Below are 21,859 nucleotides of genomic sequence, written 5' to 3' on the forward strand. Positions count from 1 at the left end.
GGTTAGGAGGCATCCCACTGCAACACAGAGAGAGATTAACTTTTCGCCCAAAACTTTATTTTATTGTATGAGGCATGTTGCGAGATATTTAGTTGTCTCAAGTTTAAACAAACACCCCGCATACAGGATGTCTGGAAATTCCTGTTACAATGTGTTAGGATGTTTAGAGAGGAGTTAGTGTTTAATATTTTGAATAGGAGCCAATGTTCAGAGACCTCATCCAACGATGCTACATAGCGTCAAAATTATAGGCGCCAGTGCCTTTAAATGTATGTGTGTAGATGGGTAAATGTATCAAGTTGAGATAGGGGTCCCATAACCAGAAACGAACTAACTGATAGTAGAGTACATGTACTGGTACTCAAGTTAGGAAGATTGTAGAGTAGGGAACTTTGAGAGATGGTTGTATGACCCAAAAAACGAAAAAAAAGTGTAGTGAACATGGCTTATAAAATGCATACCTTAAGAGCTACAAGCACTGTTTCAATAGAAGCTCACAGCTCCTCAGACATGGAACTTTGAGCCCATTATTGCTGGACACTTTTTTCGTTCTTCTGATCCAGACTACCACCCCTGAAAGTTGCCTACCCTACAATCTTAGCAGCGACAGTACCAGTATGTGTATTCCAGTGTCAGAGGTATCAGCACGGTTTTCCCTTATAACTCTCGACTCTTTCGTTTCTGGTACAGGCACCCTCACCTCAAATTGATACATTTATCCTTTTCCATCATCCTAGAAACTTTGTAACATCATCACACAATCACTGTGTATACTCACATATTTACAGGGGCTCTGTAGCCTCATTGTATGACCTTTCTGAACACGGGTTCTTATTGAAAACATCATATACTCACCTCTCTCCACATGTCATAGAAGCTTGTAACTGGAATTTCCAAACACCTTCTATATATATGCCATCTGGCACATCGATATCATAGTCGGTTACTGCAATAAAAGACAACTGCTTTTGTGAGGTACGATGCAGCAGAATGCTTGAAACAATACTTTCCGTTTTCCAGTTCTACCTAATCATCGTTATTTGCTTCATTGTAAAGCTCTATGTTTACACCAGATCATTCACACAATTTTTTTTCAATTACAAGTATATTACAAACGAACCTTGGTTAAGTAGTGCTTGAAGCACTGCCCCCTTATGAAATCTCCCCTGTCATAATTCTGGATTGGACACTAAGAGAATACAAGCCAGTCCAGTGCTATATAACATTTTACATCAATTCATTATGCAGGGAATAATATTCAGCTTCCAGACATTATCCCAGATGGGTTATGCAGGAACAGGAACAAGTCAGCAGTTCATTTGAAACTTTGTACTTGTTTTAAATTTAAAGCTCATGGTCATATAAACAGCTGCAGTTCAATACAAATAGTATATCTTTTATATGTATTGTCTCTAGCTGAAATAAACAGAATCTACTTTTACTAATATTATAATTCACATTGAGGTAAGAACAGAAATCAGTCAACAACTCATTTGAACCTTTGTTCTTGTTTTTAATTACAGTACTATAACTTTTATACATATTAGCTTTAGCTAAAATAAACAGAATCTACCCTTTCTAATATTCAAGATGTTAATGTAGGAAGAGAAATAAGTCAGTAGTTCATTTGAAGTTTTGTTATTATTTTACATTTAAATATAAAGTTCATGGTCATACAAAAAGCTGCATATCATTGCAAATACTATAACTCTGGATTATTTTATTCCTGGGCATTCATGTTAATGCCAATCTTGATTAAAGTATTTGCTCACAAACTGACTGCATTGTATCTTAATATACGAATAGAAATAAGACGTCAGATCACTTGAAGTTTCTTCTTGTAGTAATACATTTATTTATTTATTTATTTCGAACTCTCATGTTAACGCCTGTCTGATTAAAGTATTTGCCCATATATCGTCTTTAATACACTCAAACAATAATAAATAACATCTGTGAGCAAAATATGTCTATCTTTGTAACATGCAACAGTTGTATGGTCCATGCTGCATGCTGGCAAAGTTTCGCTGTCACACTGTAAATGTATACAAATTCTGTCGAAATACATAAAGTGATGTACCAACTGGCCATCAAAAAATGGAAGCAGACAGAGGGATGCTATTAGAAAAAAGCTGCCCATACTGTCACAGTAAGTATGAAACTAAAATTTTCCATCCATATCGACAGATAAACATTACTCATCATGTTAAATTAAAATGTGTTTCATACCTATCACAGAGCTAGCATCCAGCATTATGGTAAAAAGAGTGATGTAACTTCCAGAAAACCATCTGGAGATGAAACTGAACAGGTCCAAAAACCGGTTCAAGGAATAATAAATAACTGTCGAAAAAAGTGGCTGGTTGCAGTTTTATGTATTTACATTCAATTAACAGTCATGAGTTCTAAAATATCCGTAATGGGTAACCATAGTGCCAGACATTAGTCTGTGTGTTCTCCTCAGTGAGAAATTTCATAGCTGACTAACCACTCCATGATTTGACTGATGCTTACAAGTGTGGGTTCTCATTTTCAAATACCTGGCTACGCATTTACTGGCTATAATTTGCCATGCCAATGCGTAATAGGCAGACATCTATTCAGACCATCACACTGGAATTCCAAACTGCATCAGCATCCACTGCAAGTACTATGATAGGCGGGAGGTGAGAAAACTGGGATTTCATGTTCGAGCAGCTGCTTATAAGCCACTCATCACGCCGGTAAATGTCAAACGACGCCTCGCTTGGTGTAAGGAGCGTAAACATTGGACGATTGAACAGTGGAAGAACGTTGTGTGGAGTGACGAATCACGATACACAACGTGGCGATCCGATGGCAGGGTGTGGGTATCGTGAATGCCATCTGCCAGCGTGTGTAGTGCCAACAGTAAAATTCGGAGGCGGCGGTGTTATGATGTGGTCGTGTTTTTCATGGAGGGGGCTTGCACTCCTTGATGTTTTGCGTGGCACTATCACAACAGAGGCCTAAATTAATGTTAAGTACCTTCTTCCTTCGCACTGTTGAAGAGCAATTCGAGGATGGCGATTGGGTCTTTTAACACGATTGATCACCTGTTCATAATGGAGGGCCTGTGGCGGAGCGGTTACACCTCTATCATCCCTGTAATGGACTGGCGTGCACATAGTCATGGCCTGAATCCTGCAGAACACCATTGGGATGTTTTGGAACGCCAACTTCGAGCCAGGCATCACTGACCCACATCGATACTTCTCCTCAGTGCAGCACTTGGTGAATAATGGGCTGCCTGTGAGAGTGGATGCTGTCATCAAGGCCAACAGTGGACCAACTCCAAATTGAATTCCAGCATCACCAACGGAGGGAGCAACGAAGTTGTGCGTCATTTTCAGCCAGGTGTCCGGACACTTTTGTTGACATAGTGTATGTGTGGACAACCCCTCAGCAGTGCTGCCTGTAGTGAACTGTCTCCAGGTCCTCACGTGAACACGCCTGGCCACACTCCCCCTCTCTTCCTCTATGTGTGTGCAGCTCGCCAGCTCCTGCCGACAGCAGGCCCACCACCACCACTACAGACACCCATCGCAAGCCCCACAGCCAGACTCCTGCTGCAGTTTCGCCGCCCGCGGCTGCCCAACACAGCCGCACTGCACCGCCTGATGACGACGTCGTCTCCCGTCTGCGGTGGGTTCCCTCACTACTCTCTCACACACACATTACCTAGAAAATCTAAAAAGTAAATGTATTGTAAATACTAGTAAGCTGCCACTGCCTTTCAAGCTACTCAAGAGTTTTCATTGAACGTTATGAACGCAGTATATGTATACGCAAGATAAATGCAATAAACTTGTTTCCCCATGAAACTATGTGTAAAGGTTTAACATGGACGCAGATGTTTTTACAGTGAGATTTTCACTCTGCAGCAGAGTGTGCACTGATATGAAAGTTCCTGGCAGATTGAAACTGTGTGCCGCCCCGAGGCTCAGGACCTTTGACGTTCACAGGCAAGTGCTCTACCGGCTGAGCTAACAAAGCACGACTCACAACCTGTCCTCACAGCTTCCAAGATCCAGAGTTCGAGTCTCAGTTTGGCACATAGTTTCAATCAGCAAGGAAGTTTCGTGGAAGCAGATACACATGGTGGAATTGGTAGTTTCAGAAAAACAAGGTGTTAGGTAATAAATCTGTGAAGACAAAACATATCAGGAACCCAATTCAATTTACAAGCAGTTGAAATATACAGTTTCACCATTATGTCTATGAACAAATATAGAGTCGAAGTATCTAACATCCCTGCCTAACAATGTCTCAGAAAAAGAAAAAAAAGTTATAAATTGGTTAAAAATGTAATTGCGACTGGTGGAAACTGTTTCTGTCACTTGAATTTACAGCTTCCTAGCACAGAGGCAGATCTCAATCACCACATTTTTGAGAATGAGAACAAAGACCAAGCAATCAGAATGTGAAACCTGCATCTCAAATGCAGCAGGAAACAGACACAGTTTTACCTAACGAAAATCATCATACATCCAAATCACATGATCATATGAAGGCAACTGAAGTGATTGTCTCTCGCTGTGGTCTCACCATTACACCAAAGATAGCTGGCTGAAATCGCTCATATCTCACACAAGACAAATGTCTGAAATACTGCTTCCGACGGCATTCTGATCTAAGCAAGGGGTTGAGAAAATGGTGTTTTCTCTTACAAAACATGATGAAACTGAAATGAATTCTTTGGTTGACTCTGGTCAAAGCTTTGGACTCCTGGGTAAGACAAACCAGGGCATCCTTGTTTTGGCAAAGGTGAATTCTTCTCACAATCAGAGACGACTCGTGACTGGCGGTCTGTGAATCGACAAGGGGTTAAATGCAGTCATGCACTGCATGAAAAGCTCTCGTATGAAACAGCCGCCTCAGGCTCAATCTACATTTAGTAGGGATCAGCAAAGCGAAATGGAATGATGATTTGGATATCTGGTCATACAAATGTGGTGTCGTATCAACAGCCCCAGAAAATGGTATTATGGGAGAAAGGTTTATTGTGAATAGGAGGATAGGTCAGAAAGTTATTTTAAACAGCTCAGTGATAGCTTTATTCTCATCATAATCAGCAAATCAATGCCAGCATCAGAAACATAATGCAGTGTCACATGCAGAAAATGAAGATGTAGGGAGATTAAGTATACGACAGCACTGAACTGGTAACTAAGTACGTAAAAAAAGATGATGATATAACAATCATGAGGTATGGAAATGCTGTAGTAGGAAAGAATTTAAGGTCAGTGCTATGTTACAATGTGGGGTATGTAGTATGAATGAGAGAGAAGAAATAATTCTAGAGCTCTGGTTAAATTATTGCTGGTAACAAGAAGTACAGTGTTCAAGAAGTAAAACAGAAGGAACTCATAGTGAAGAAGGGCCGTTCTGCATGAGCTCCTCAGGATGTGGAGTGGCTTGTTCATATCGCCGTAGAATGGGTAAATGAGTTCCAGTAAACATACACATGCAAAGCAAAATCTTATAGATGACGTTTGTGGCTATTTCAATAATAGATTAACAGTTCTGAACTCCCCTTCTGTGCTTCCCAGTTTTGTTTCTTTTTTTCCTTAAAATGTGGGGATACAGGCTTCTGACTGGTCTGATGTGCCTCTCCACAACTTCCTCTCCCCTGACAACCTCTTTACATCCAAGTAGCACTTGCACCCAAAGTCGTGGGTTATATCATGCATCTATTTCAGTCTTTGTCTTCTCCTACAGTTTTTATTCTCTGTAGCTACCTACGGTATCATGACAGTTCACTGATTTCTTCATCTATGTCGAACCAAACTGTCCCTACTACTTGTCAGGATTTTTCTTATACTCCTACCCTCACCGACTCTACAGTAAGACCCTCCTTTCTGTCCTTACCATTTCACCTCAGTTTCAACATCCTTCTATGGCACCTTATTTGGAACGCTTCGATTCCCTACTGCTGCTGTTTTCCCGCAATCCATGATTCATTTTCGTACAATCCTGTGCACCAAATATACATTCTACGATATTTCTTTCCCAAATCAAAGCCTATGTTTTACATCAGTACCATGATTTTGTCTGTGCTAGTTTGTATTCTTTAACGACTTTGCTTTGTACACCATGCACAATTTTTTTCCACTATAGCATAATTCCTTCACCTCGCCTACTTTGTACTTCCCTATTTTGATCATAAGATTATACCAACTCTTATTTCTGTTACTATGTTCCCTCTTTTGTTTATAAATCTAATTTATGTGCTGGTTACACTTCATTCCATTCAACAGCCCACAGTATTTTCTCACTTTCGCTGAGGATAGCAATTTTGTCAAATGTGCCTATCAGTTAAATTCTTTCAGCCTGAATCTTAATTCTGCTTCTGAACATTACTTTTATCTCCGACATTGACTCTTTCATATTAAGTTGGAACAGCCGAGGAGGGGACTGCATTCTTGAGTTATAAGTTTTTTAATCTGGACAGGTCTTTCTTCCGCTTTTGTTGTTCCCTTCTGATTATCGTATATGCGGTATATTACCTTCATTTCCCAATGCCTCATACCCAGTTTTTGAGAATTTCAAACACCTTGCAACATTTTCATGTTGTCAGATGTTGTTAGTGGAAGATTAAATAATTTATTGATTTTTATTGTATCTTGCTTCCATTATCTACTGCAAATTCAGAAATTCCTCTCTGGTAGCTTCACTTTTCCTAAATCTAAACAGACCCTCATTTCCCTTCCATTCCTCTGTATATTATTCTTGTCAGTGACTTTGATGCACGAGCTGTTAAGTTGACTGAACAAAAGTTCTCGCACTCACATGCATTTTCTCGCTTCTGGAATATCTGAAAGATATTTTGCTGAAAGTGTGATAGTGTGTCTGCAGTCTCGTAGAGTCTACATACTATCTTGAATAATCGTTTGGTTGCCACTTCTACCAATGATTTAAGAAATTATGAAGGTATATTATCTAACTATTCCACCTGGTTTGTTCACAGGTTTTCCAAATATTGTTAAACTCTGGGTCTAATACTGAATCTTCTAAATTTTTATAATCGAGTTCCATGTCCTAATGTACATACTATGTACCTAGTGGTTCCTCTCCCTTAGAGGATTTCAAAATAGTCTTTCCACCCATCGCTTTCTCGTCGGTGTTGAACAGCAGCATTCTTTCGAACTCTCAGTGTTGGTGCTCTAGCATTTAAACATTTCTGTGTGCTGAAACTGTCCTTCCAATGACCATTTCCTTTTCGTTTTCTTCTTATTTTTCCTGCAGATATTTTACTTTATGTCCTTTAACTTCCTATTGATTTTACTCGTTAGTGATGTGTACGGCTGTATTCCTGTCTTTTCTTCAATTTTTTTGTTCTTCCTTCTTTCGTCACTCAATTCAAATTTTCTTTCAGTTCACCAGTATTTCTTCAGAGTTCGTTTTACAGTATCTGCAACTGTCTATTCAACTTCTGTGGTCGGTTTTTTATTGAATAAATCGACTCATGCTGAAATTAACTGCCTAATGTGTTCTTTGTTATTTCTTTATCTACAACCTCAGATAATTTAAATAGCATGTCATATTCCTTGGCACTTCAGACCCTACTTATTTACACTTAGATTTCTGCTAATGGTTCTCTTAAGCTTTAATGTACTTATCATCATTACTGAATTGTTCTCTATGTCTATATTTACTTGTGGATATTACATCTTACAATACAATATCTAATTGTGGAGCCTCTATCTCATCGTCATATAATCCAGGTGTAATCTAACCCTGTCTCCAGGCGTTAACTAAATATACCTCTGCATCTTGTGATTATCATCTGAACAGTTAAAAATTCCTTAAGCACTGAAGTGCTCATACGTATGTCCCAGGATACAGAGTGTAGACTTCCAGTAACTTTGCCATCCTAAACATGTGTCGGAATGGAGCAAAGAGTACTTCAACAAGAAGTGGTGTGGAGAGAAACAGTTGCTAATTAACGAGCAGGTTCAAGAAAATATGCACTTCAGTGATGAGAGTACATGGTAAACTAAGTGACTAAAACGTCACTGAACCCTACCAGTGCATTGCCGTTATAACAGTTTAAAAGATAGACACATATTGTACATGATTGCTCCTTGGTAAAGTCTCGGATTCCACACATCAGGGATTGATTCAGACACACAGTCCTTACAAGTTCTAACTTCTGTCCATTTCGGAATGAAACATCAGCATTGCTACTATTCCATGTCAGATGGTGGGTCTGAGCGAACCAGTCAACCCACCAGAGGCAGGCAAAGGCCCACCACTTCCACCATGGCCACACTTAGTAAAGCACTGTGGGATTCAAAACAACTTTCAGGCTGTTGAAAACAGTGGATTTGTTCAAAACTCACGTTTTCTACTTTACCATTCGATAGGATGCAATAGGTAGCTTTTCATATAAATTACCAGCATGTTAAGATTATTTTTGAATACCTATACAAAGTGTTTATCAGATCATTAATTTTTCGTCTCTTTGCATAGGCTTATTTTAAAATGTAACAGTCCCATTGGCATCTCCATACGCTTCTAATATTCACAGATAATTAAACTAAGTAAATGCAAAAGGAATAGTACGTTTACCAGTTGGAACATCTATCTTGTCAGAATTTGAAAACAATATTATTTTTATATAATTTTTCATTTGTAGAGAAGTTGCCACATTTTATTATTTAACTCTTGTGGCACACAGTTTGCCGCATGAGAATACAGATATTCTCTGCTAGGATGAGTAAAGAGAGGTTTTCTGACACAAGTGACACTTTCTTATTTCACAGTACATATATTAGCACCGTGTAGCAGACAATCTGTTCACGAAGCCAATGTCTGCTTGACAGGAGTATTTCTAATGCTACTATAGAAAGCAGCATAAAATATTAGTATACACTCACACTCTACAGCTGGTGCAGCTTTTATGTGTGTGTGTTTTTCCTCCTTTTTACTTTAAGTGTGCACTACTATAGGTCTCGGTGCATTTCGTGCATATTTGAAAGTATGGATTCGCTAAAACGTAGCCTACATAAAGCATAGCCGACATAATGCCCCTATATGTGAAATATTCTGAGTAAATCTTTTGTGTGCAACAGAAAATTTTCCTGTTTGGTGCGGCTGCGACATGATATTTTCCAGTAACTGGACTGAACTTGTTTCCTTCTATGTCAGAAAAGTACATTTGAATACCTGAAGATGAGTTGAATTGTGTGTGCCGTCTTGGATAGACTCAGGAAGGACTGCCACACTCAGACAACTGGAGTTCTCTGCATGAGCCATCTGTTTCAGTAGAGGCCAACGATTGGTTGCAGTAACGTCTTGGAGTCTGAGGAACTGATTTACAGGAATCAATGTTACAAAATGTGGTAACTCATTTCCTTCAGAGATTCAGTAAAAGAACTTATAATGGAAGGTGGATGAAGACTCTGATAACGTGATACAATAATACCTCTGTACCTTAATCCTCCAGCTGCGGCTGACGTGGACTTCTGCTTTCGGCTGTTTCTGGACAATTTCGTGAGGCCCGCGATTATCGCGTCGGACGTAATTTCGGCTCTGTTTGCACTCTGTAACTGCTATTTTATCGCCTGAAACTGCGGAAGTTCAAAAATGGTTCAATAGGCTCTGAGCACTATGCGACTTAACTTCTGAGGTCATCAGTCGCCTAGAACTTAGAACTAATTAAACCTAACTAACCTAAGGACATCACACACATCCATGCTCGAGGCAGGATTCGAACCTGCGACCGTAGCGGTCGCTCGGCTCCAGATTGTAGCGCCCAGAACCGCACAGCCACTCCGGTCGGCAAACCGCGGTAGTCTCGGTTTTCATGGTATACAGTCCCACTCACATACCACACATATACCTTCATGTGGCAGCAGTTTCATCCTCGAGCTTGTGTGTGGGACCTTGCTTTAAGATATACAAGACTCAGAATATTTATCAGTATGTTTGTTCTGGTTTTATAACGTTGAACGCGACTTTCAGTTTCCCCACTATATTTACTCTCAATGTCAGTTAAGAATCAACTCTGAAGTAAGTTTTTGCTTTTCTTGTTACATTATTATAATTATAATCAATCTCATTATCTAATAAAATGCTCCACGCTTTTGTATGGAAAAATCGGAAAATCGTCCACAGTTAAGGAGTTAATCTACATACGGTTCCACTCTATTTTCTATCGCAGATTTGGGAATATAGCAGGTTTGTACCTGAATAGTTGTGCTTACAGTTCTCTTGAGTAGTGTTACTACATATCTAGGGGGAACAGTGAGTCCATTATTCTCCCTATGTAAACAAACTAGCTTCTTGTCCTAGCTCTCCTTATGTAAGCAAACTGCTCACTTAGGCTCTGTTATGTTTACTTAGGATGTAATTAACGGCACAAAAGATTTTATATGAGCAATTTAACTGATAGGCCTCTGTTAACCTGTTACGAAATATAATTTTAACATTGTATGATATGCTCAATGAAAGTTCAGAAACCCACTTTAGCAGTGTACAGTAAATGACAGACAGTTCTGCATACCCATTTTGATTCACAGCTCCCACGACTCGACCAGCAATAAAAGATAGTCTGGATTGCCTTCATTTGAGGTATCATCTATCATATATTATTGTCAGCAGTCATTTGCAGGCTACAGAAGCAGCTAGCGAAAGTATTGCACATTTCACCCTCAATACAGCTTCTTATATTTACCCGAAAGGATTTTGTGGAGTGGTAGCCATGCTTGGAAAGAGTCTAATTTTTCTCCCTTGATGATATGTTACACTTCCTTCTACACAAATAGATGTGTTACAATCATTTCAACATGCCTTAAAATTCCCTTGATGTTGCTGTATAGACTGCCTAATGAGGACAGCAAACAGCATATTAGAACAGGAATACATTGTGTGTGGGCTACAAAACTTGTTCACTGCACAGTTATTGAATCAACCAAAAAATGGAAGCATCCCAGGCTTTGTAGATGCTGACAGACTAGATAAGTGATAGTCTTACACCATCTTACATACCCACAATATTGTCATAATGTTGACAATCATTATAAAAACTTAGTGGGCAGAAAGTGCCAAAGTCTCCAAAGTTACAAAAAAGCGATTTACAAGAGCTTTGGGGAAATTGGAAATATGGCAGAATTGTGAAACCTGTTAAGGGAAACAAAAAGAAAGCTTCACACAATGGAGACAATGTGTTGGCGAAAGCGTTGCAAAACCTCAATAATGGACAGGGTAGGGAATTGTGGCATCAAATGAATGATGGTAATAGACTCAACATAAGTATTGTGAACAGAAACGAACCAACTGAAGTGGTGTAGCCTTTCGATCTGTGCATGAAAGCATGGGGCTTAGCAAGCTGACTTAAGCTTCCTCTACTAATGCTCACATTCCTCAGTATGTTCCACAAATCTAATCACTAACGTAGGGCAAAGAACAATGTAGCGCAATAAAGGAAAACCAGAAAAGTAGCTGTAGTATTCATACACATAAATTGCGATGTCTTGAGTGTTAGACGGCTATAAATTTGTTTTCACATACTAGTTTAGGTTCGCTAGCTGACTAAAGTAAGCTCTTGGGAAAGAGCTGTGTAGTATTTCAGGCTCGTTAAATTCACAAAAAAGTTCATGTTTGTTTATTTCACACAAAATGTACACTCTCATTGACAGGCATCCATATTGAACCAATGATCTATTGGCTAGCCACATCAAAAAAGTCAGTATTTGATTTACTATCTCATTACACACTGTGTACATGCTCATACGTTCTTAAACGCTTAAAATGTTAAGATTAATTCTTGACGAACTCTCCTTGATTGCACCACATATTCTGATGTCACAACAATACCCAATTAATAATATTAACTAAACCAGCATCAAATGGATATACATATCTCAGAATATTTATGCTGGCTTCAGATGTAATTTAGGTCTCACAGTTTGCTCTTATGATCATTAGCACTATTTTCATAAGAAAATAACCATCGACAGCTGAAGTAGGGAGGATATAAAATGCAAAGTGGTAGTAGAAGGAAAAGCATTTCCCAGAAAGAGTAGTTTATTAACAACAAATATAAATTTAAATGGTGGGAAGTCTTTTATCAAGATATTTGTCTGGACTGACCTAATATGGAAGTTCATGGTGAACAGTTCAGGCAAGAAAAGAGTAAAAAAAAAAAAATTGCACAATACAACTTTATCATTGCTAAGATTTGGTTTAAAAATAAGGAAACGAGATTCTAAACGTAAAAGATATATGGAGATACCAGGATATTTCACATTATGACATAATGGTAAGTCAAAGATTTCGAAAGCAGTGTATTAAGTGGAAATCATTTCCAGGGATAACTGTGCACTTTGAACTTAATTTATAGTTCATGAGCTAAAGAGTTAAAATGGTGCAACTTCAGAAAATTAGGAAATTAATGAGCTACAACTTGAATTATTTGAAAGGACTGGAGTCTGTTGCAGGTTTCATAAAGATTATTTGGAAATTATTGCCTGAAACAGAAGAAAGGAATAAAATAGAACTCAAATGGGTAGCTTTAAGAAAGGGAATAGTTAAGTCATCTGAGGGTAGACAAAACGACACAGTACAGTCACAACCTTGTTGTTGTTGTGGTTTTCAGTCCCGCGACTGGCCTGATGCAGCTCTCCATGCTACTCCATCCTGTGCAAGCTTCTTCATCTCCCAGTACCTACTGCAACCTGCGTCCTTCTGAATCTGCTTACTGTATTCATCTCTTAGTCTCCCTCTACGATTTTTACCCTCCACTCTGCCCTCCAATACTAAATTGGTGATCCCTTGATGCCTCAGAAGATGTCCTACCAACCGATCCCTTCTTCTGGTCAAGTTGTGCCACAAACTTCTCTTCTCCCCAATCTTATTCAATACTTCCTCATTAGTTATGTGATCTACCCATCTAATCTTCAGCATTCTTCTGTAGCACCACATTTCGAAAGCTTCTATTCTCTTCTTGTCCAAACTATTTATCGTCCATGTTTCACTTCCATACATGGCTACACTCCAAACAAATACTTTCAGAAACGACTTCCTGATACATAAATCTATATTCTATGTTAACAAATTTCTCTTCTTCAGAAACGCTTTCCTTGCCATTGCCAGTCTACATTTTATATCCTCTCTACTTCGACCATCATCAGTTATTTTTCTCCCCAAATAGCAAAACTCCTTTACTACTTTAAGTGTCTCATTTACTAATCTAATTCCTTCAGCATCACCCGACTTAATTCGACTACATTCCATTATCCTCGTTTTGCTTTTGTTAATGTTCATTTTATATCCTCCTTTCAAGACACTATCCATTCCGTTCAACTGCTCTTCCAAGTCCTTTGCTGTCTCTGACAGAATTACAATGTCATCGGCGAACCTCAAAGTTTTTATTTCTTCTCCATGGATTTTAATACCTACTCCGAATTTTTCTTTCGTTTCCTTCACTGCTTGCTCATTATACAGATTGAATAACATCGGGGAGATACTACAACCCTGTCTCACTCCCTTCCCAACCACTGCTTCCCTTTCATGTCCCTCGACTCTTATAACTGTCATCTGGTTTCTGTACAAATTGTAAATAGCCTTTCGCTCCCTGTATTTTACCCCTGCCACCTTCAGAATTTGAAGGAGTGTATTCCAGTCAACATTGTCAAAAGTTTTCTCTAGGTCTACAAATGCTAGAAACGTAGGTTTGCCTTTCCTTAATCTTTCTTGTAAGATAAGTCGTAGGGTCAGTATTGCCTCACGTGTTCCAACATTTCTACGGAAGCCAAACTGATCTTCCCCGAGGTCGGCTTTTACTAGTTTTTCCATTCGTCTGTAAAGAATTCGTGCTAGTATTTTGCAGCTGTGACTTATTAAACTGATATTTTGGTAATTTTCACATCTGTCAACACCTGCTTTCTTTGGGATTGGAATTATTATATTCTTCTTGAAGTCTGAGGGTATTTCGCCTGTCTCATACATCTTGCTCACCAGATGGTAGAGTTTTGTAAGGACTGGCTCTCCCGAGGCCGTCAGTAGTTCCAATGGAATATTGTCTACTACGGGGGCCTTGTTTCGACTCAGGTCTTTCAGTGCTCTGTCAAACTCTACACGCAGTATCGTATCTCCCATTTTGTCTTCGTCTACATCCTCTTCCATTTCCATAATATTGTCCTCAAGTACATCGCCCTTGTATAGACCCTCTATATACTCCTTCCACCTTTCTGCTTTATCTTCTTTGCTTAGAACTGGGTTTCCATCTGAGCTCTTGTAGTTCATACAAGTGGTTCTCTTATCTCCAAAGGTCTCTTTAATTTTCCTGTAGGCAGTATCTATCTTACCCCTAGTGAGATAAGCCTCTACATCCTTACATTTGTCCTCTAGCCATCCCTGCTTAGCCTTTTTGCACTTCCTGTCGATCTCATTTCTGAGACGTCTGTATTCCTTTTTGCCTGCTTCATTTACTGCATTTTTATATTTTCTCCTTTCATCAATTAAATTCAATATTTCTTCTGTTACCTAAGGATTTCTACTGGCCCTCCACTTTTTACCTACTTGATCCTCTGCTGCCTTCACTACTTCATCCCTCAAAGCTACTCATTCTTCTTCTACTGTGTTTCTTTCCCCCATTCCTGTCAATTGCTCCCTTATGCTCTCCCTGAAACTCTGTACAACCTCTGGTTCTTTCAGTTTATCCAGGTCCCATCTCCTTAAATTCCCACCTTTTTGCAGTTTCTTCAGTGTTAATCTACAGCTCATAACCAATAGAGTGTGGTCAGGTTCCACATCTGCCCTGGAAATGTCTTACAGTTTAAAACCTGGTTCCTAAATCTCTGTCTTACCATTATATAATCTATCTGATACCTTTTAGTATCTCCAGGGTTCTTCCATGTATACAGCCTTCTTTTATGATTCTTGAACCAAGTGTTACCTATGATTAAGTTGTGCTCTGTGCAGTCCATATTCACCTACTACGTTTCCTTCTCTCCCTTTCCCTACTACCGACTTCCAGTCACCCATGACTATTAAATTTTCATTTCCCTTCACTATCTGAATAATTTCTTTTATTTGATCATACATTTCTTCAATTTCTTCGTCATCTGCAGAGCTAGTTGGCATATAAACTTGTACTACTGTAGTAGGTGTGGGCTTCGTATCTATCTTTGCCGCAATAATGCGTTCACTATGCTGTTTGTAGTAGCTTACCCGCATTCCTATTTTCCTATTCATTATTAAAGCTACTCCTGCATTACCCTTATTTGATTTTATGTTTATAAGCCTGTACTCACCTGACCAGAAGTCTTGTTCCTCCTGCCACCGAACTTCACTAATTCCCACTATATCTAAATTGAACCTATCCATTTCCCTTTTTAAATTTTCGAACCTACCTGCCCGATTAAGGGATCTGACATTCCAGGCTCCGATCTGTAGAACGCCAGTTTTCTTTCTCCTGATAACGACATCCTCTTGAGTAGTCCACGCCCGGAGATCCGAATGGGGGACTATTTTACCTCCGGAATATTTTACCCAAGAGGACGCCATCATCATTTAATCATACAGTAAAGCTGCATGCCTTCGGGAAAGATTACGGCCGTAGTTTCCCCTTGCTTTCAGCCGTTCGCAGTACCAGCACAGCAAGGCTGTTTTGGTTTGTGTTACAAGGCCAGATCAGTCTATCATCCAGACTGTTGCCCCTGCAACTACTGAAAAGGCTGCTGCCCCTCTTCAGGAACCACACGTTTGTCTGGCCTCTCAACAGATACCCCTCCGTTGTGGTTGCACCTACGGTACGGCTATCTGTATCGCTGAGGCACGCAAGCCTCCCCACCACAACCTTTGGTTAGCAAAAAAGGTAATGGATTTGAAGAAGGAAGCAAACATTAAAATGTAGGGAATTAAAGCATCTATAGGGAATCAGAAACTTCTAAAACATTACATTGATGGTAAGTGCAAAGCACTATTGCTCCCAGGAGAAATTACCTGTCTCGTCATTAAATAGGAAATACTAAGAAGCATTTCATAGAAATGACCGAACACTGAATCCGACTGGTGTATATGAAAAGAAAGATTTTCATTGAAACAGCAACATTAACAGCCCTATTTGTACATTATATTTTCATTAAAAGTGTGTGTGTGTGTGTGTGTGTGTGTGTGTGTGTGTGTGTGTGTTATAGATTGGTGGCTATTAGGTTTATCAGTTGCAATATCTCACTTGGCAGAATAACAGAATGAATTTGTTCAGTAATGTCTTTAGTTTATAAAAGATTTTGGTACCTTTTACTCTTGAGCAAAAGCTACACACAGTTTGTAGTATCAGGAAGCAGGATTGTCTGCTATGCTCATGCAGTGAGGCTGTCACACATGGGTATAATCGACAAAGTGCATTTCTCAGCATACACATCATCAGCGAGAGGTCCACAGTTTGTTCAAGGAGCTAAGATTTAGTCAGAGCAGTAGTCCAAATGGTAATCCAGAAAAGTGTATGAAATACTAATTTTTTGAATGATTTCTAGGACCCTTCAACTGTCATTTTGTTTATTTCCTCTACAACTGTACTATTTCGGCCTTAGGCCATTTTCAAGTACCTAAAAGTGAAGTTTCATACATTGGATGCACTAGTGATACTTGTGATTTTGATGTAGGAGCAAATCATATCCGTAGATATACTAGGCTCGTTATAACTTACTTATGGAAGATTTTTTAGTAATAGATTATGTCATATACGTCGTTGCTCATATGACATCATGTTATGCTTATAAATTAGTTCGAGGTGTTCACGCTATTTTAGGAGCACGTTAATTTCGAGCAGTTGTTGCACATCTCTTATACATAACGTACTTATCACTAGGAAGATTATAATTAGTTTACAGAAATTTGCTACTTAACCTGCATATGTTTTTTGTTCTCAGTTATATTTAATTATCGTTCGTTATTGGTGTAAATATTACTGAATGTAATTTCTTTAAAATAACTTGCAATTATTTGTTCTGTTATTGTAGGAGCACGTCATTTTTGAACAGTTGGTACAAAGATCTTACATATCGCATTTATCACAGTATTCTAATGAAATAGTACTGAGAACAACGAGAGTCCAGTAAACTGATCGAAATTAACGTGTTCCTGAAATAGCGCGAACACCTCAAACTAATTTGTGAGCAAAACATTGTAACGAGCCAACTGGCGGTACTCCAGATTGAACTCACTACGACAACGGATCGTACTTTACAAACGTCGCTATGCCACTGATGGTTCAAATGGCTCTGAGCACTATGCGACTTAACTTCTGAGGTCATTAGTCGCCTAGAACTTAGAACTAATTAAACCTAACTAACCTAAGGACATCACACACATCCATGCCCGAGGCAAGATTCGAACCTGCGACCGTTGCAGTCGCTCGGTTCCGGACTGTAGCGCCTAGAACCGCACGGCCACTCCGGCCGGGTATGCCACTGATGTATGGCTTCCTGCCGCGCAAAATTACTTGAGCGAAGCAATCGACCACTACAGCATTAATTTGGTACAGCTTTAATTTTACAGTCGATGTTATGACTGTGGATCGCTATTAGTTTTCAGAAGATTCTAGTCGTAGCGAAACTCCTGGCAAATACTCGAAGTCTATCTCGTACCGTAGTTGCACTCTTAAAACACGAATTGAAGACAGATCAACCCTCGGATAACTACTACTGCAGCAATCATAAACATTGACGGGACGGCAGAGTCAAATGTCGAATAATAATAAACAGCACCTTTACTACACACAACTTCGTAATCGCACAGTGACACTATAACACCACGAATAGACACGCTAAAACATTCCAATGACACTGACAAACAATATCAAGCAGCAATTACGGGAGCCGGCCGCGGTGGTCTCGCGGTTCTAGGCGCGCAGTCCGGAACCGCGTGACTGCTACGGTCGCAGGTTCGAATCCTGCCTCGGGCATGGATGTGTGTGATGTCCTTAGGTTAGTTAGGTTTAAGTAGTTCTAAGTTCTAGGGGACTAATGACCACAGCAGTTGAGTCCCATAGTCCTCAGAGCCAATTACGGGACAGGCAGATTTCGATAACAACTCCTGTTGTCGTACTATCGGACACAACAAAACACCAAACTACTTTAAATATAATAACTGTTTATATTATGTCAAGCTAAATGTTACTTCTAGCTTGCAATTGTTCTCACACACAACAAAATTCTTACAATGCAGCACACTATGTCTGGAAAAGTATCGTAATCTTTTAATTACTTACAATATCTATATTCAATATATCGTCGTGTTACGACCAATTCACTTTAAGTTGCTCTCACCGATATCTATAAGGATTTAGATAATTGAAGCTATCATTAAATTTCTTTCTGTTTAGTCCAGCGTTCCTATGTAAATAATACGAAGTAACGTATTCCACAGAGTTACCAATCTTTGTTATTAGTACAACCGCTGACTTGTCTGTGATAACTTTCGACAACTTCAATTCTAAAATTACTTAGGATACTCTTTGCGTAAATGAAATCGTTTTAACTGTTTAGAATATCTAACCTCTGTATGTTTAGCGTGGATCAACTCAATTAATGAACTTTTTGATGAGGCAAAACTCACAAATACCATCGTAAAATTGTGCCTTACAAAGCGTTATGAATATCTCTGAAACTAAACCTTTGCTTTTCTCACAAAATATAGCTACACAGAACAGCTACTAATTGACCACACGAAGGGTTACTTTTAACGCAAGAAAACTTGTATTTATTGGGTCTAGGTGTCTCAATTCAATTTAATTCACGTCAGTGAGCGAGTGCCAGCAAAGACTAACACACCCCACAAAAACGGAAATTCAATAATAAAAATAAATAAATAAATAAACAAATAAAGTCCTAGGCGCCACCTTAAGTAACAACTTAACACAATTCTGGGCCTCTTCAGGCGTTAGCAAAACTCGACGCGCTAAGTTCCCCAAATTGAAAAAGGTCACTTGTCACTTTGAGTAACAAAGATTTCGTTTAGTTGTTACTTGCAAATGGTTCCTTTTATCCTCGTCGCTTATCAACTCAACTACTGGTGCGACCTATCATAGTACACTGAAACAGTTCGAATCCATAAGAGCCAATTCTAGGTCCGCTGTACGATTGTGGTATTTAAACAACAACAACAAAAATGTGTTCGACTCTTTTCCTTCTCGACACACGACAATCACTACCATACCACTCCAACAAGGCAGCTAACAACCCAATTACCTCTGGGCGGGCTGCGACCACTAATCGTACACCACAGACAGGATATCGGTTCCAACGATTCCCAAATCTCATCAACTGCAAATCTCCTTCTCTCTAACACGGCTCATGCTGTATCTATCGCAGCAAACTGTTCCTTACTACCGAACTGTCCCCAGGACGACAAGTAATCGATCACCGTAGCACATAAATTCGCCAAAACCAGTGTCTCATCCGCGACTATTTATAAAATCACACAGTGCCTACGTACACTCCACAGTTCAGCTTTGGGAGTAAACTACCGTCACAGCCACGTACATGAACAGGGGCCTAAAAGATGAAGTATCCACACTGCCTCCGTGAACTGCACCAAAATAAGATATTGGTTCTACTACCAAAACTTCTTTCCCTCTCCCAAGCCTTAAACATCAACTGCAGTGCCTCAACACACCACGCAATGGGTCGGTATCCAATCCGACCTAGATGTAGCCCGATATATCAACTTAGACGGTAAGAGGTCTACTCGGAAACTAACTACCTTCTTACATCATACAATAGGAACCACTTATAAGAACAAACACGCAGCTCCACGCCAACTTTTGACACTTAATTAATTATTCGTTGATGCTGTCGGATGCCTACGACAGTGGCCGGCTGCTGCGCGTCGCTCAGGCAGCATCTCTGGACCCAGCGATGGCGAGTTGTTGCATCGCTGAAGTCCCGTCACCACTATCTTTTTTTTTTTTTTGCGTCGGTGCTCTCGGATCACTTATAACATGTTTTGTCGCGCTTAATACATCGTACACACATATTTATAGTAAGCACCAGGTGTTTTTGGCCATTTGTCAGGTCGGATGCTCATCAGCTGTAAAGGCGAACGTAACCCGTGCGTTTTGACACTGCACAACATGGTGTCATAGCAGCAGCGACGTATGTGGCATAATCTGTTACTAAAAAATCATCCATAAAGTAAGATATAATGCGCCTAGTATATCTACAGATATGACTTGCTGCTACATCAAAATCATAAGTGTCAGTAATGTACCCAATGTATGAAACTTCCGGTTTAGATACTTGAAAATGGTTTAAGTCCGAAATTGTACAATCGTACAGGAAATAAATAGAATGGCAGCTGAAGGCTTCAAGAAATCATTCAAAAAATTCATCGCAGCTGCGGACCCTACCGCACTGGAAATTGTAAAATGCTAATTTACTCTTCTAACCTGCAGATTTGTTGTTGTCTTCAGACACATAAAAGAAATAAGAACGTAAGTTAAAGTGTGTATGTCGTTGTGTGTGTGTGTGTATGTGTGTGTGTGTGTGTGTGTGTGTTATTTCGAGTAAATAAATTCCTTATAAATAGTATGTTTCTCCATTTTCGGAACTGCTCTTGTTCTACGACAGTTTTCTTCATTAGACGAGTGTATTTGGAGAAATGTGTGAGAACTCCTCAGTATTTTGCAGGGGCCTTACCGCAGAGCAGAAGGGCAGGCAGCTGATTGATGCGGCTAAGGAGGGGGCAATCAGAAGTCTCCGGGCGCTGCTCGCGGCTGGTGCAGATGTGAGAGCGAGGGACACATTCAAGAGGGACACTGCCCTTCATTGGGCTGCTCGGAAGGGATGTCTGCAGGCTGTGACATGTCTGCTGCGCAATGGGGCTGAGGTGGACGCCAGAAACAACTGGCAGAGCACGCCTCTGCTCTTGGCCGCACAGTACGGCCACACAGAGGTGGTGTCTCGGCTGCTGGAGGCAGGGGCCGACAAGGGGGCCCGCGACGGAGATGGGGACACGCCGCTATACGTCGCCAGGGTGTGCGGCCACCAGGAGATTGTAGAGATGCTAACATGAAACCATCAGTACAACAAACTTACTAGCAAAATTAATAAAGATTCACTAATTGATCTTATCATGTTTTTCTTAAATAAAAACAGTACAGAAAATTTAGTCTTGGATTCATTGCATGTACCCCTCTTTGTGCAGTTTTATGTACCAGGTGATCCATTGATAGTGACCGGGCCAAATATCTCACGAAATAACCATCAAACGAAAAAACTACAAAGAACGAAACTCGTCTAGCTTGAAGGGGGAAACCAATTGGCGTCATGGTTGGCCCACTAGATGGCGCTGCCATACGTCAAATGGATATCAACTGCTTTTTTTAAAAAAATAGGAACTCCCATTTTTTATTACAAATTCGTGTACTACGTAAAGAAATATGAATGTTTTAGTTGGACCACTTTTTTCGCTTTCTGATAGATGGCGCTGTAATAGTCACAAACGTACAATTACGTGGTATCACCTAACATTCCGCCAGTGCGGACGGTATTTGCTTCGTGATACATTACCCGAGTTAAAATGGACCGTTTACCAATAGCGGAAAAGGTAGATATCGTGTTGACGTATAGCTATTGTGATCAAATGCCCAACGGCCGTGTGCTATGTATGTTGCTCGGTATCCTAGACGACATCATCCAAGTGTCCGGACCGTTCGCCGGATAGTTACGTTATTTACGGAAGCAGGAAATGTTCAGCCACATGTGAAACGTCAACCACGACGTGCAACAAATGGTGATGCCCAAGTAGCTGTTCAAAATGCTGTCGCGGCTAATCCGCTCATCAGTAGCAGACAAATTGAGCGAGAATCGGGAATCTCAAAGACGTC

General features: G+C 39.9%; 1 protein-coding gene across 1 annotated transcript in view; it reads left to right on the forward strand.

The window, feature by feature from the left end:
* The window catches only part of LOC126295192 (ankyrin repeat domain-containing protein 17-like), a 49,813-nt gene extending 28,676 nt beyond the window's left edge, over positions 1-21,137 (forward strand). Inside the window, exons 3-4 of the mRNA XM_049987496.1 lie at positions 3,511-3,663; positions 20,661-21,137. Of these exons, the coding sequence (XP_049843453.1) occupies positions 3,511-3,663; positions 20,661-21,045 (538 nt within the window). The 3' untranslated portion in view covers positions 21,046-21,137. The remainder of the gene's footprint in view (positions 1-3,510; positions 3,664-20,660) is intronic.
* Positions 21,138-21,859: the final 722 nt, after the last annotated feature.

The sequence above is a fragment of the Schistocerca gregaria genome, chromosome 11 (assembly GCF_023897955.1).
Source record: "Schistocerca gregaria isolate iqSchGreg1 chromosome 11, iqSchGreg1.2, whole genome shotgun sequence".
NCBI lineage: Eukaryota > Metazoa > Arthropoda > Insecta > Orthoptera > Acrididae > Schistocerca > Schistocerca gregaria.